This window comes from Mauremys mutica, chromosome 24 (genome assembly GCF_020497125.1).
Source record: "Mauremys mutica isolate MM-2020 ecotype Southern chromosome 24, ASM2049712v1, whole genome shotgun sequence".
Taxonomy (NCBI): domain Eukaryota; kingdom Metazoa; phylum Chordata; order Testudines; family Geoemydidae; genus Mauremys; species Mauremys mutica.
The window spans coordinates 11,949,732-11,966,453 of NC_059095.1; the positions used below are offsets into that span (position 1 = coordinate 11,949,732).

Below are 16,722 nucleotides of genomic sequence, written 5' to 3' on the forward strand. Positions count from 1 at the left end.
TGGCAGCTGAGCTTCAGGGGACTCACCCCCAGAAGAATTGCACCATTTTAAAAAATTCTGCCACTTCAAACACCCTCCGCCCCTGAAGTTAAGATGGCTGGAAATATTTAAGGCATCCAGTTCCCGCTTCCAACTGATCCTTCCTTTCTCAGTGCAACCCCACCCAATTGACATTGCCTACCCAATCTCAATGTTGCCTCCTAAAATTTCCAAAAATGTGCAAAATTAAAAAAAAAAAAAGTATTTAGCGGATCTGTTTCCAGCATCTTCTATATTTTTCAAGGATTCTTAACACTGGGGACTGTCTGTCGAATTTTTGTAACCAAATGTAATTTTTTGGGAGGAGGTGGGAGTTAAGGATTGAGGGTATAAACTGTACCCCACTGAAACATGCTTTAGTCCTCGTTTTTGTTGAGGTGGGTTTTTTGTGAGCACTCGGCATGGTCCGGGGAGGGGGACGGGGACTGATTGCAGAAACAATACATTGTTTCTGTGGTCCCCATGGAAATGTTGGCTTTTTCTGTACAACTCATCAATAGAACAGTGGGTGAATTTCAAAACTCTAGATATTGTTAAAATCAGGAAGACTTTGTCAACATACTAATATTCCCCCTCCCCCCAGTGAATCAGATTTATTGCCTTAATTGCTGACGGCATTAGACTCTACCATCTCTTGTGCTTCCCGAGAGTGGTGTTGCTTTATTTTTCTGTCTCACTGAAAATGGAAGCGTTTTCAACCACCAAAGTTGCTTTCAAACAGAGTCACTTGAATCCACGAAAGCCTGTGCTGAAGCTGCCTGTTGTTTTTCAGTGCACCTTTGTCCTGCCAAATCCCTCACTGTTGATGGCGTAGAATAGGTTGCTAGTACCTAGCCTGAGGTAGCTGCTGGACAGAGCGAGGGATTCCTATTGTAAGATTTAAAAGTGTGGCAATTTCAGCCCTAGTGTATGAATGTACATGCATGTGCATGTTCTGAAGCTTTGGAGAGTGTCGGACAGAAATGTAACATTGTTTGCAAAAGAGATTGCAGTTTTAATCTAGTGCGCAATAATTTCCTTTTGCCTTGTGTGCATTAGCATACTTGATTTTAGTGCTGTTCGTTCCCTTAAGATCGTAGCGCTACCTGATACTTGCTTTAAAAGTCTCTTAACCAACAAAGCGATACATGTAAACAGCTATATATTTGCAGTGAGGGAAGCTTGTCAGTTGCTTACCAGATAAAGCGTTCTGGAATTACCCTGGTTTCCCTCTGATTTAGGACTAAGCATGATCTGCCTGACACAACCTGTTGAGTTATTTCTGTAAAGTTTCAGCGTCTGTAGCAAATATAGCTCTTAAGCTCTTTTAAAAATTAGGTCATTTAAGAGATCCACCCTGTGACATTTTGACCTTTTGTTTACTTAACATTTAAGCCTGTGGAACAAAATAGTAACATGGGTTGGAGTATTTTACCATCCTTAACTGTAAGTTAGGTGCATTGAATACACCTGGTTTTGGAAGAAGTGACAACATGCCGTCACAGGGCAGGGGCGAGGGCCTGCAGAGAGGAACGCAGGGACCAAGTTGAATGCTGTCTCTGCTGGAAGTGACCTGAGTCTCTCTTGCTGGGTGGGTGGTGCTGTTCCTAGCCCCCCAACCCTTTTCTGCAGGTAGGTAGGTTCAAGGTTCATGCAGTCAGTCTGATGCTGTCGGAGGTGGGAGCAAACCATTAGCACCTGTGGGGTTCCAGATAAAATGAGACTGCCATATAAGCCCCCTTTTGGCTTTTCAAAACCAAGTACCATCCTCCTTGGTCCTCACCACCTGCCTGTCTCGAGAAGCATCCGAACACACACACTGGCCTCTACGCACCTTAAGAGGAAAAAACCGATTGGGAGAGTTCTCTTCCTCACCCGGTTTGCTCCCAGCGGAGAGATCCTCTGTTAACTGGGGAAAGGATGCATCTTTAATCATGTTAACTCCCCACCAGGCTACAGTGTAGCCAGTTACGCCACTTCACATGTGTCAGCCTGCGTCCCAACAGAGCTTTTCTATTCGCTAACTAGATCGGGCATGTCTTGGTAAGCAAAAATGTTGGGGTTTTGCCAAAGCGTTTGAGAGTTCTCTCCTTAGTGGAAAGGGGAGATCTGGCTGAATGAGGACTGCATATAGAATTGAATGTGTTCAGCAACTCCCTGCTGAAGCTGCCTCTTGAGTCGTGTAGACCCAGGGGATACAGTGCTGATGAGCTTGTTTGGGTTTGCGGGACACCCACTCTCCCCCGTTCCCTAGGGGCACTCGTAACACGCTGAAAACTTTCTCTCGGAGCTGATTTTCAATTAAAGGAAAAAATCAGTTTTCCATGGAAAACTTCAGCTGTTTGTTTAAAAAACAAACACACGAAAATGCAAAAGTTTTTCTTTGCGTCGACACACATTCCACTTAGATCAGTGCGTGCCCAGTGCACGCGAGCCAGAGACGTTTGCCTAGCAGTACCCACAGAGGGGCGGCGCTCATGCCTCATGACCCCTCCCCTGGCTATTGGGTGTTATGCTGCCCCAACCCCCCTCTGTTCCTTCTGACGGCCCATGGCTGGAGTTCCATGTGGTTGGAACCTCACAATTAGTCTTATTGCCTGGTGGAAGTTACATTTCAGATGCCTCGTGCTCCCATTCTCTATGGGCCAAACTCCCTGGGCAGCATTATGGCCATAAAACTGCCATGATGCACCACCTCTCCTCGACAAGAGGAGACACGGATGACCTGGGAGAGCGGTGACCTGACCAGTGAGCCCAGCCCATGCAGTGCTACAGCAGCATTTCAGAACTGAAATAATTCTGTCAATTTTTCACTGAAAACACACAATTTTCTGCAGGGAGGGGGAGAAACACCCCATTTCCCAGCCAGCTGTATTTTTAATGGCTCCCCCCGAGGCAGGCTGCCAGTGTTCACTCAGTGGTGGAGGGAGGGTGGATTTAACCTTTTTACCAGGGCATATCCCCTCGGTGATCATCGGCTAGAAAGAGAGGCTTTTCATTTCAAACAGACTCCTCCTTCAGTGGTAGGAAAGGTCCTGGATTTCCTCCCAAAGCATGGAAGTTGTGAATGCCTGAGTTCCTCAGGTTTGAATGGGAGGTCAGAATTCTCAGAGAGATACTTGCCACTGAAAAACCATCCCAATTTCTGGAGGTTTAATATCCAAGGGGAAAAAAAATTTCTCTTCTCCCCCCCTTCCCCCCCCCATGAGTTTGAATTCAGCATTAAATTCTTGCACTGATAGCAAAAAACAAAAGCCATTTTGGTTCGCTGTTTGGAAAAATACCTGCCGATTCTGTTGGTCAGCCATGCTTAGCTTTTGCTTTATTCTGTCCCTGGTTCCACCAAATTCGGATAGCTTTTTTTAGTTTATCTGGAGGGTTTTTTGTTTTGTTTTGTTTTTTTCTCTCTATTCTGAAACTGTCAGTTTCCATGGCCACGAGCGGTTCCTGCATCATTGCAATTTTTTTTTAAAAGGACCAACTGAGCCCTGCTGTTCTTGAAGGTAAAAGATCTCCTGTTTTTGCAGCAAACTATTATCTGCTTCAGTTGACATCCTGATGAAGGGCCAGAGAAGCCAAAATTTAAAGATGGGATTTGTGCCCAAATAGCAACGGCTGCGTGAGCTAGAGTGAGTGAGTGAGTGCAGCTTTGTGGGTGTGTTCAGCCCCTTCTGTACATTTATACAAAATGCTGTTTGTTTTCCTTCACCTTTAGGGAAGAGCGGTGAAAGACCTCCCTACTCAACGTTCAGCAGAGACACAGGGATGCCAGGACTAAATCAGGTAATCATCATCATCAATACAAATGCTTTAATTTAAAAAAAAAAACAACGAATTTGGGGGAAAACAGTTCAAGAATAAGGATTGAGTTTTTCAAAGTAAATTGGGGGTTTTAGATACTCATCGTCCATAAAAATTAAATGTGAGACTGCTTTTCAAATCTCAGCCAGCGGCTCTGGTTTCAGTCTTGTGTGTGAGGTTTAATCAGAAGTGTTGAGAGAGTTTCAGGCCCTGTCTATACACACATTACACCACATCATTTTTTAAACCTGTTTAGTTAAACTGATACAAAACCCTGTGTAGACTCTTATTTTAGTTTGTGGCTTATTTCAATTGAGCTTAAATCTGCTTCTAACAGACTTAAGTTAAATTGATATAAAGCCTCTTTATGTTGCTTTAAATGCCCCCACAGCCTTTTACGCTGGTTTAACTAAAATGATTTAAAGTGACGCCTTTAAAGTGGGGTAACGCTGTGTGGAAAAGCCCTGAAGCTGCCGAAGGGTTTATGCACCCAGTCCCATTAAAATTAACGTGGGGTTTGGTATGCAGATCTCTTGGGAAATCTCAACCTAAATTCTGAGTGCTCCTCTGTTTTCCTGTTGCATTCCTGTCTTCCTTTTACCCAGGGTTGGCTCAGTAAGTCCCATTGTGTAACTCATCGTTTTTTAAATGCCTAAAAATTAGAGCAACATAATTTGCTAACTTTCAAGAGAAAGGGGAACTTGCTCTCGTAATGGAGTGGGGGAGAGACCTGCTTTAAAGCCCCATTCTGCATGCACAGTTTTTCCCTGGGGAGGGAAAGAATGAACCACACATGACAGATGGGAGTCGCGTTGCCCAATGTACGACTGGAAGGTGCTCGAAGTATGTCTGTCCTACGACTGGGATTGCGCCTCCCAACGGGTGTCAACTGACATGTGCTAGCTCTGTTGGAGCTAGCATGCTAAAAATAGCAGTGTGAACCCTGCACCATGGGTGGTGGCATAGGCCACCCAGGTCCAGACCCAGGAGCTCGGGGCTAGTGTGCAGGGGGCTAGCCCAGGCTGAAAACAAAGCTAGCCTGCAGCTGTCTAACCAGCTGAAATATGGGCCCCAGTCCTGAAGTGCAGTTCATACAGGTAGGTCCCCGCACCAGGAATCGCAGTGGGGCTGTGCTTGGCTCACATGTGGATCTTACAGTGGGATCGGGGCTGTAGCATGTGCTAGGTTAAGGGTGACCTGTTGACATCCTTCTGCATAGGGGGAGGCCTTCTAGCTGGAGCTAAGTTATCCAGCCTCTTGCTGCCAGCCCCCTAAGTTAACTCTTTGGGGAAGAAGTGAGTCCCCCAGCTCAGACCTGCGTTACTAATGCTGCTCCTTGTGAACACCAAGTCACCACTCTGGTGCTTTACAGAGTAAACAGTCCGGCCATTGCATTCACTTGAGTGGCTGTTGGCTGGGCAACTTCTTTTATAAAACCAGTGTTTTAATTTTACACACATTTTTCATAATTTCCTCTTCTCTGAACTGAGGATGTTTCCTTTGCTGAAACAGCTGTGCTGTTTGGCTGTGCCAGAGTGGATTTAATTTACCACTGAAGCTGCTAAAATAAAAATGGGACAGATGCCAGGCCTTGCTTTTTAATGTTATGATTTTGTTGAGGTTTTATGGGGAGGGGGAGGAGAGGAGGAGAATGGGGGGTGGGATATAGGGTAACAGAAAGGGGGTGGGGGGATGGTGTTGCAATCTAGAGGAGGCCTCTCTAGCCTGGAAGTGTCGAGGGGGAGGATGGGTTCAGATCAGATAGCAGTCCACAGGAGGAGACCATTTGCTGAAACTCTCGTGGTCTGGTTGATAGAGGATAGACACCAAAATTCTGTTGTAATTGAACATCAAGGGGCCAAGCGGCTGGTCTGGGAACAGTTGTTACTGTTGGTTTGGTTTGTGCTGAGTTTCTAACCTGCCTGGCGGGCCGGCTAGCGCCTCTTCTAAAGCTTCTGAGAATTGTTGCACAGCAGATGTATTGTGTAGGCTCAGTCCTCGGAGGGACTGGACAGGGAGCTTCAGAGAGGAGCACATTCCTCTCTAAACCACCCAGCTCTGCATGCTCCAGATGGGGGGAGGGGGTCTCCAAGCTGCTCTTTCATTTAACCCTTAACTACCCAGCAACAGTACAGGGAAGAGGATTAGGTGGGGGAGGGGCAAGGAAGGAGACTCACTAATTCCCTCAGAAGCTACCTAGAAACCAGGGCACTATTTTACCAAAACAATTGAACTACCTGTTTAAGGAGCAAAACAGTAACAACTAGCGGCGCTAGCCCTTTGTAATCTCCTCTGGGATGCTTAGGTTTTCACTTTCCTTGGCTCCGTGGTGTGTAGCCTTTTCACACAAAGGTAATATGACCAGTGGAACAGATTGCAAGAATTTTTTTACCAGCTGTGAATACATGATCTTCCCCCAAGCCCCCTTTCCAAGAAGACTGAGTTCAGAGCAGTCTGTTTTTCCAATAGGCAGCTATAAACATTTTCCCCAGTTTCTGAAAAGCTTGAAATCCTCCTTTATTGCAATTTAGCAGCCTCAGAAGATGCACAGGGAATAATCTTTTATTATTTCTAGGCCCCCTAAAATTCCAAATAAATATAGTAAACCTTTCTCCTAAGCTAAATAAAACAACCCGCTAAATACGCTCCCTACTGAGTGCTACGCACGGGCTTCCCCCTCTTGAACACGCAAAGGCACTTTGGCTTGTGAAACTCGTACTGTGTGCAGGGAATGCTGGGTTTGCGCTGTTCTGCACAGCTTCCAAGGTCAGTTTGTCTAAACAGCAGAGGAGTTTTCTCTCTCTTTAACAAGGAAAAAAGAGGGGGTTGAATTTCCTTACTTATGTACAGCAGAGGAGGAGAGGCGCTGAGAGAGTTATTTTAAAAAACAAACCCAACCCAACAGACTGTTCGGCTGCAGCGTCGGGTAGGCTGGCATTTGGGTTAATCATCGCTTCAGACTGCACCGATGCTGTTTGTGAAAGCTCCCCACCAGCAATGCTCCTGGAGATGCAGTATGGCACAATGGATAAGGCACTGGCGCACCTAGGTTCTGTTCCTGACTCTGCCACCGGCCTTCTGGGTGACCTTGGGCAAGTCCCTTTCTGTCTCTCTCTGCATTTCTGTTTTCCCATCTATCAAATGGGGGTATTGGTACCTAACTCCTTTGTAGATTTGGAGATGAAAAGTGATATGGAAGAGCTGGATATTATTATTGAGTGGCAGATATTACCCTGTGCCAACACAGCTCCTGTTCAAGGCAGGCGTTTTATTTTGAAAAGCTCCCAACGTAAATCTTTCCTGCTAAACTCTGTTTACAATCTGTGAAACCTCCAGCTGCTTGTGAAGTGGATTGTGGGGATTGAGAGGGAGCTTGCAACCATTGGCCTTTCATCAGCTGGGAGGCAAGAAACAGGCTGAAGCAGTATAGGTATTTGTGGTGCAGATTAGTCACAGCAAACGCTTTCTGTTTACATCAAACCAAGCCAAAATACTATTTTAAAAGCACAAACCTCTCCCATCTTATCCCCCCTGGCCTTAGTGAGCAGTGAAGTTCACTTTCATCATCTGCTACCACAGAAATGATGGTGTAATCAGCAAATCTTGGGCCTTCATTGGAATTATCCTTAAGGCCAGAAGGGACCATTCTGACCACTTGCGTACCATAGGCCAGGGAAACTCACCCAATCATTCCTGCATCCCTCCCATGGCTTGTGTTTGAGTTGAAGCATGTTTTTAGAGAGAGTGAGTGAGTCAATCTTCATGTAAAGACTTCACGTGATGGGGAATCCACCAGGCCAGTTGTTCCAATTGTTAAAATCCACATACTGTTAAAAGTTGCATCTTCTTTCTAGCCTGAATTTTTGTTGCTTCAGCTCCCAGTTGTCTTCAGAAGACGCTCGGCTTGAAATGCCTTACGGGAGCCTGAGTTCCAGCGGGATGGGCGCTCAGCACTAGCTGAAAATCAGGCTCCTTTAATGCGTCTGCCCCGTCAAGCACCCAAAATCATGGGTCACGTCCGAAAATTCTGGCTTCGGGTTGTAAATTGGGATGGAGGGTGGGGTGGGGAAGAACTTCTGGTTCTAATGGAATTTCCGAAGTAAAATAAGTCTTTGGCAGCCTAAAAACCTAAAAGGCATTTAACCAGGGGTTAACTACTCTGCAGAGTAAACAACTGAAACAGAGCAGGGTAGGAGTCAACAGTTCAGCCTACTGAAAGGCTATAATAATTCACATTCTAGTAGCTCCCAGAAGCCCCATCTGAGATTGGAGCCCTGTTGTGATGGGAGCTGTATGTATGGATCATCAGAGACCGTCTCTGCCCTGAAGAGCATACAGTCTAAACAGACAAGGCAGATAAAAGGAAGGGTTGTTATCCTCGGTTTATGGAGCGGGGACTGAGGCACCGGGAGTCTGTGGTGGACCAAGGTACCAGCCCAGGTCCTGAGTGCTGTTGATCACAAGACCATCCTTCCTCTTGTCCTTCGACTCAGTAGCCTTGTCTGTACTAAGCTGCTTGGGAAATCTTCCACTTTGGGCTTCTGCAGTGGCTATTGTCAGGGGACCTGCAGCACCAGTATTGCTGCTGTCAACCACTTTTGTTGCCAGGAGCTTTTCTCTCCTTCAGTGCAGGAGCAGTTTTTTGTTTTTGTTTTTTTGGTTTTTTTTTAAACCATGGTGTCTCCTAGGCCAGTTCTGAGCCGGGTTAGACAACACACTGGTAATAATGTGGATACCCCATCTCTTAGCTCTGCCACTATTGCTATCCTGGTGAATCTTCTTAGTAGTCTCAGTGCGATGCCTTCAACTGCAAAACTGTCCTTTCTCTTATACAACTCTGCACCATCACCCACAAGCAGCTGTAGATGCAGTCAATTGACTGCAAGTTAGGTAGACATCTAGGTTCTGTCATTTGTGCTCAGTTAATTGCACCTGTAATTTTGCACCCACAAATAATTGGGTGCAGATTTAGAGCTTGGAGTTCAGGCATCTTTGGTGAATGTGACTAGAGTTCCTTTTTTTGGATGGCTTATTTGTTTTTGCCTTTTTTTTTTTTATGGCCCGTTGGTTTGATTTTAGTTTGAGGTGCTCAAGGCAGATTCTGTTCTGTCTCAATGACTGTGATGGTTTTACAGCATAATTACATGGAAGGGTTTGTGTGTCTTCTTCTTTGCAGACTGGTTTCCTGCCCAGTGAAATGGGAATTGCAAGTCCAACCACACTTTCCCCCACAGGGGTGAAGGGAGGGTCTCAGTATTATTCTTACCCAAACAACCCTCGTAGGAGAAGTGCTGACAGCAACATAGGTAAGTCACAGTGGATGTCTCTCTGGTGTAGCAGTGCTGATTGTGAGATAATGAGACTAGGATGCCTTCTCTCTTGATTTGCACTTTAAATTTTCTGTGGCCATAGAAAGGCTCTACTGGCTTGATGCCATTCATGATATAGAAGTTAGGTCCGTGTTCTCAGAGATCCGTGCACGAATGCTGCAGGGTTACATAGATGTGGATCTGGCAAACATTTGAAAAATTAAGGTTATGTAGCATCTTAGCGATGTGTGATTTCCTCCACTCTGCTGGCAAATACCCGCCAAGATTGTAAAGTGTCCAGTGATTTTGGTTGCCCTGCCTGACAGTTTTCTAGTGGGCAGGTGCTCAACACTTTCTGAAAATCAGGACCCTGCAAGATGTCTCCAGTTGGGCTCTCAAAATCACTAGTCACATCTGAAAATCTTGGCTGCCATGTGAGAGTGCCCCTCTAACCTGTAATACTATTGCCTCTGCTCAAGTGCCCTTTATATAAAAGCTACTGCCCGTGAACATCGGCTGCCAGGAGTAATATAGTAACAACATAAGTAATACGGTAAGCAGCACAAAGTCCTGTTTATCAGATAATCATGTACCTGAGGAGTTTGACGGCACCGAGTTTTGGCCTCTAAGGTCTTGTCTACACAGGGAGTTGTTCCTGAGTAACTCCAGATGTGGACTCTTATTCTGGAATAAGAATGCCGTGTTCTTGTTTAAACTCCAACTGGAACAAAGTGCTCTTATTCTGGAGTAAATGTATCCACACATGGAGTTACTCGGGAACAGCTATTGTGCTTTAATGAGGATTAAGGTAGGGTGTCAATTTAACTTTCAAGTGTAGACAGGCTCTCATGCTCCAGTGCTGATGTTATCTGGTCACACCCCACCCCATCTGAAATTGTTTTATTGCAGCTATTTTTGTCTTTGCACTGCAAATGGAGCCAGATGCGATATAAAACTACATGCTGTTTTTTCCAGTTATTTTTAGAAAGGGGAATGCAGGTGAGGGTATCTGCTTTGATATTCAAAGCTTGCTTAATTGTGTAAGAATTTCACTGTTTCAGGTTTTCAGATCCACCGTTTAAATGGATTGAGTGGTTCTGTGTTATGAATTCTTCTCCTAAGCTAGAATATGTCTGAATGGGCACGATCCTTCACGCTACGCTCAGCGCAGCAAACATGTTGCATTTAGTGTCTAAAACTCTCACCTCAAACTAGGATTAGCCTTAATTCTTAACGAGAAAATCCATAAACCCTTAGCCTGAGCTTCCACTTGAGCTGGCTGCTTCTAGGGTTTTTCCCCTAAAAATGCCCCTTCCCACTATACCCCATCTCTTGCCTTAAAGATGCTACACTGTTTATCTCCCTGATTTGGATCTGAGACCCACCTCTTCTGTCTTCTTGGGTGAGTCAGTACAGTAGCCCTCCATCTGTGGGTAAACTCCTAGAGCCTGACATCCTATCACAGTGCACTTTGCTAAGCACATTACTTTTTAAGGAGCAAATGACCGATGAGCTCACTTGTGTTTAGGTTGCAGGGTGAGCCAAACAAACATTGCATGGTTTGATTCTTTTCCCTTCTCCCAAACCCTCCTTAATGAACCTATTGGCACCCTTTCCAAAAATCAGGAGATTAAGCAGGGCCTTTTATCCTGGGATAAGTGAGTCCCTGTTGTCACGGCAGCGGTTAAAGAGGGGCTGTTTTAATGGTCTCAGGTCCATTTCTCCCAGGGGAACTTTGCTGTAAAGAGAACAAGCAGAAGACAGGAGCAGTCCACCCTGAGACATAGCGTGTTGCAATGTTCCAAATCAGTTTCCTGTTTTACAACATTACAACTCCTCAGTAATCAAAGTGGTGCACTTAATGCTGTGTCTTAGCCACACTTTGTGACTAGCTTCCAACACCCAGTGGGGCTTCATATCCCAATAGTGTCAGCAGCCAGCCTGTAACTTACCCTTTCAAAAGTGGTTTCATATCCTCCCTTCTTATTTTATTTTTTCCATACCAGATGGACAGCCTAAAAAGGTTCGGAAGGTGCCTCCAGGTCTGCCCTCGTCGGTAAGCAGCACTGCACGGAAATTTGCTCTCCAAATATTCCATCTAGTTATATTAATGCAGTCTCTAAGCTCCGTTACAACTTCAGGTTGGATCTTTCAAGTTGATTTAAGCCTCCCCATCCCCCACAGTTTTAGTATGGATCGGTAGCCTCTAAATCTCATTTTAACTATATTCCCTACTGCAGCGGTAAATTGTCCCTACAGATTTGGTCACCATTGACCCAAGTATCCAAGTGTCGTGTATTTTTGTGGGGTAGGGAAGAGTTTTACTGGCTACAGTTTAGCATGTGAGAGAGATGGGAAGACACTGGTAAGACCAAGCTTTGTACAGATGCATGGGGCCATAACCTAGTAACCTGAGAGAAGTGATTGTAACCCTTCATGTGCAGAATAGCTCTTGGTAGTGCCACCTGGGAGGCAGGGTGGGAAGGGGAGGAGACGGAAGGAGAAGGCCTGGGTCTGAAGCCCTAGCTTGTTAGGTATTTACTGCCAGAGCCGCCTTCTCCCCAGCACCACCTGCACAGTAAAAGGACAGCATATCGGTTATAGCCCTGAATTTCTTGGCTCTTGTCTATTTGACATTATGTCGCAAATGCCCCTATGAAATGTGATATTCCACACGACTGGATTTCATTCCAAAAGGGAAACCAAGCCAGTTGTAACATGGGCAAGCAGCTGGGGCCGGTCCAGGTGTGCAGGAATGCCTGTGTTGTTTTATAAGAAAGCCGAGCAGCCTGTAGGAATACGTTAGCCATACTTCTGTGGCAGTTATGGGGGAATAAACTGAACAGTGTCTTTATGGCTGGAAATAATGGAATCTCCAGGAGAGTTAATTGGAGTGGACTGGAGGGGTCTCACACAGATGGGAGCAGAGCAGCTTTGCATTGGCCAGAAGCACCAACGAGAGGAGCTGCATTCCATGCTCTAGCTTTTGCTTGACTGCCGGTGTGTGGACGGATTGCAAACTTCAGGCGAAAGTAGAGGTGAAATTCTCTTGAGTGGACGACTTGTGCTCTTCTGCGAGTGTGTGCAGTGTGCCGTCAGTTCTGCTCAGACTGCATGGGCCCGAAGACTCAAAACATCCCTGCTCACTCCTCCGTACAGGGAACAGAAAAGCGCTGTGGTATTCCTGCCTTAAGTGTAAAGCACCCTCTGAAACCTCGGCTTCATGATTCTGTATTTCTGAAGTAAATGGTTTACTACAGTGAAAGTCCAGCAGGACACACAATTGGTTTGGAATAGAGACAAGTTTGGGACTAACCAATGCTGGCCCCCAAAATGAAGGACACTTGAGGGGCTTCTTATTGCTCGCTGTGCCCTAGCTTAGCTGCAATAAGCATCCCCTTTTGTGCATTCTAAGTTGCCCTGTTCAAACTGAATCTGCATTCGTGCTGTCCCTTCAGGTCCAGGTGGAACTCGGAGCAGCTGAATTTGGGTTAGCTCCCAGAGCGTTCACTGGAGGTAGCATATGAGAAAAGCATTGCTCCTTAGCAGATGGCCACTTAACCCTGCTGGTTACAGTTATTGGCTTCGGTTTTCAAAGGAGGGACTAGTGATTGTGGAGGCCAAGGGGTCTCTAATTTGAAAGGGGCCTGGCTTCCAGCGGATGGGTGCTCAGCACTTCCTGAAAACCGGGCCTCTTTACCATGTCTCTAACATGGCACCCAGAATTCCTAGTCGCTTTGGAAAACTAGTGCTGCGGCTGAAACAGACCCTGTGCTCCGAGATGAGTCAGGCCCAAGGAGATGGTAGTCTCACTGCGTGGGATCATTCTGCTTGACTGCTGGGCCAGATGCAGAGTTGCTCTCTGGTACTGGAGCCAAATTGGATGGCAACCCCCTCTTCCGCCTTTAAAAAATAATAATAAATTCTGAGCCAGCACAGCGGCAAGCTGGGGTGAATGTGCATGCGGCTCTATACACAGCATGCCACTGTTGCAGGAGAAACTACCCTCTTCTTCCCACCCCAGCTAAGGGAGAGTAAGATGGAATTTACTAGGAATAACATAACCATTCTGTTCTGCATCCCTGGAGGAAAGATGGAGGGTTATGTAATGCTTAGCGAAGGCAGCAGCCCCTGAATTGCAGTGGCAAGGGACCAGTGGAACATAAATGGCTAGAAGTCGTGTGTGTGTGTGTGTGTGTGTGTGTGTGCGCGCACACGCACTCTTCTCTTTCAGTGCAGGCTGCTAAAGCAAATTTAGCTTCGCTTTTTCATAGCGAATTATTTCCCTGGTCTAGGGGTGAAGGAGTGTCTGCTGTCTCTTCGCTGCCCTCCCTCCCCTCCCCTCCCCCCTTCATGTTTTTTGACCTCCATGAGGTCTAAAACCCTCTGTTTCTCCAGGAGAGAGAAATATGCACCTCTACATAGAATTAAGTATGTGGCCAGTGAGGCTTTGCCCTCCTAATGGGCAACTGATCAAAGAAGCTTGGTCGTCTGCAAACATGCAGCAAAAGAGCCTGCTCCGTGTTATCACTGGACCCTGTGCAAAGTAAATAGGTTAATAAACATCTTATTAAAATAAAGTACTTTAATCTTAATTCTGTAACTGCTTTGAAAACTTGGAATGGCCAGTGGCTGAAATAGCTGAGGGTGGCTGAAGCAGGGGAAGTGCTGCCAAAGGCAGCAAGAGATGCAAACAGCATCAGTGAGTTAGAGCGAACTAGAAAAGTTAGTGGCAAGGATGGAAGCCGGGGGATGTTGCCTGCTCCTTTGATGGCAAGGGAGATGGGACGGAGGTGGGCTGGTCTCTCTCTTCTAACTAGCAGGTCTGGTCATGAGTGGCCCCTAAGGTGTGTCTTGTGGTCATGCTGTGGTACATTAGCACATGGTCCTCCTGAGGGTTTTTTTTGCCTTTGTGAAGTAGCGGTTCTGTCTGCTGCAGCTCATATTCTCTCTGTGCCGCTGTGTGTTCCCCACCCACGCTCTCCTTTGGGCCTGAGGAGCCGCATTCTTTCCTGGGCTGCTTTGAGTAATAAGTCAGGGTGGATGTGACCGTGGCTGGCGGCTGGTTGCAGAGCTTGGATGGCACAATAAGGAATGGGTCCCGAGGCAGAGAGTCTGTGTCTAATTACCCCACATGTAAGAATCACCCTGAAAATAGGCCTAGAACCTGGGCACTTAATCTGCTGCCATTGAAGCCATTCGCTTCAGCAGGAGAAGGATCAGGGCCTGACTGAATCGTGCTGAGTGTGATACGACTGGCCGCTGCTTGGAAGGGTTCAATTGCATCAAAATCCATTCGGTAAAAGTACAACTAAAATCCTCTTGCTTGTGTGGCAGAAATCCCCCTCTGCTTCCAGCACCTGCCTTTCGCCTCTCACAAACCACCTTAAAATTGCTTCTTGGCTACACCATATTCTGAAGGACCTATGACAAATCGTATCCGTTTGCCACTTGCTTGGTTTAAAAGCTGGAGGAGTTACTAAGTGAAATTCTTCTGTTGTGTGGAAGATCTGAATAGGTGCTCACAATGGTTCCTTCTGGCCTTTGGATCCGTGTATCAGTGGCATTGCCACTGCTGCATTTTCCCAACAAAGGGAGTAAAAACTTGTAATCTGGGTCAACAAGAAGATTCTGCCCACCGCACTATGCACCAGAGCTGAGACACACCCATGTGTTGATCCAGCATTTGCTCTGCCTCCGACAGACACTAACCAGCCCCTACCTTTTGCTTTTTGACCCAAGTCACAGTTCTTAACCATCCATGTGCCCTTGTCTAGTAGAGATCTCAGACCACATACAACTCTCAGCGGTAGTTCTGTGTTGTCTGGCTTTGTCTCTGAGCCCTGTGGAAATTGGCTTCAGTGCTCCTAGAGTAGTAGGTTGTTTGAAGATTCTGTTGCAGTCAAAAGTATGGTGGCTGGCGCGTATTTTAGCGCATAAATTTACAGTCTGGTCACTGCTCTGTTTAATATTAGTCTGCAAGGGTTGCCTGAAGTCCCTCACTGGTTTATGCATTTAAACAGGAATAACGGGGGGGGGGACACCCTACGAATCCCAGTGCTGGTGAATTTAATGCAGTTTCTTGGCAAGCTCCCTCCTCTCTGTGCTAGCAATTTTAAACACAGGAAATGATCTCACCTGTAGGTCCCAGAGGTCTGACTCTCTAGCTGACAGAGGCAAAGGCTGGGGGGGAGGAGAGACCTGGCTATGATTTACTGTTTCCTGTGGGGCTGCGTGTAGAGTGTGGATTCTGTCAGGTCCTCCTGAGTGCGCAGAGGATTTTGGAGGCTCGTCGGCTGCTTTACATATTTTGAAGGCAGGCTTAGAGGGCTCTTATCTCTGCGCATGGTGACTTTCAGCAAGCTGGGGATGCTGGCTTGGGGGGGAGCAGCTGATGGGTTGGGTGACATGAGTTCAGCAGCCGTCTGCCTGCTCTCTGGAGGACAACAGAGCTTTAGCTGATGTAACATCTCTATTTCCAGCAAACCACCCCCCAAAATATGCCCCCTCTCCCTTAACCCCAAGTAACATAATCTTAGATGTCTTTAGAAAAAGCCATTTGAAAGCCTCCTTATTATTTAACACTAAAACGAAAGATTTCCAGGGCTTTGCTTTTCTTTCCTAGAAACATCCCCTTAAAATGAGCGTCTTGAATTTTATGCATCTGTTGTCTCCAGGCTTTTTTAAAAACCACAAGTGTGTGCGCGTGTTTCCACACTCCCCACACACACTAGATCTGCCTCGCACGTCCAGGGAGCACTGATACCACGGCTGCATGAGTGAATTGCGTTGCCGTGGGCGTGGAGGACCTCGAAGTGTTAATGAGTAATCAGACTGAAATTTGACTCCCTTGAAATAGAGCTGGGATGGGGGTGGGGGTTTTCAGAGCCAGGAATGGAGGGTGCATATGTCAGCATGGGAGGAGGCAGGGGGGTGTTCCAGCAGTCTGGGAAACAGTAGGGTGCAGATGTTGGGCACCTTCGGAATCCTGCGTCGGCTTCCTGCCTGGGTGAGGATATTTCTTAGGTTTTTTTTTTAATTCTCGCTCAGGATTTATTAAATATGGTAACGCTCCTTTCCCCACCCCCACCCCTTCTTCCTCTCCTCCAGTGCTGCACAGCTGCCTGGAGACTGGCCAGGTGCCAGGGGCTGGCAGATGGTTCAGGGCTATTAGACGTGCTTCATTCGATTCCCTGTCCCAGCTCCCGCTATTTAATCAAATTATAGGAAAAGTCAATTTACTGGATTCTTCTTCTTTGTAGCCTGTTCCATCCCCCATCTCTCCCCACCTCCCTGCCACAAACACGCGCTGTACACACTCACTCACTCACTTTTTTTTTCATGCATTCCACTTCAAGGTTTGTCTCTGTGTTGAAATGGAGAGATTCTTGGGTACACACAAAGGCAAACGGCTTTTAGGTTGTTGTTTTTTAAGAGGGCGAGGGGGGGCAGTTGTCAGCATCTGTCAGTTCTCTCCCTTCCCCCTCCTCTCTGTGGTTTTTTATGAGTTTATGATCTAAATTTGTGCAATCAGGTCAATAAAGACTCCGTCTGAACTTGGCGATCTGTTGAAACAGAAGGTCACAAGTTACAT

General features: G+C 46.5%; 1 protein-coding gene across 7 annotated transcripts in view; it reads left to right on the forward strand.

The window, feature by feature from the left end:
* The window catches only part of TCF3 (transcription factor 3), a 115,490-nt gene that overhangs the window by 76,676 nt on the left and 22,092 nt on the right, over positions 1-16,722 (forward strand). For all 7 annotated transcript variants that reach the window (XM_044998997.1, XM_044998998.1, XM_044998999.1 and 4 more), the window contains exons 6-8: positions 3,734-3,801; positions 8,996-9,125; positions 11,135-11,184. In XM_044998997.1, the coding sequence (XP_044854932.1) occupies positions 3,734-3,801; positions 8,996-9,125; positions 11,135-11,184 (248 nt within the window). The remainder of the gene's footprint in view (positions 1-3,733; positions 3,802-8,995; positions 9,126-11,134; positions 11,185-16,722) is intronic.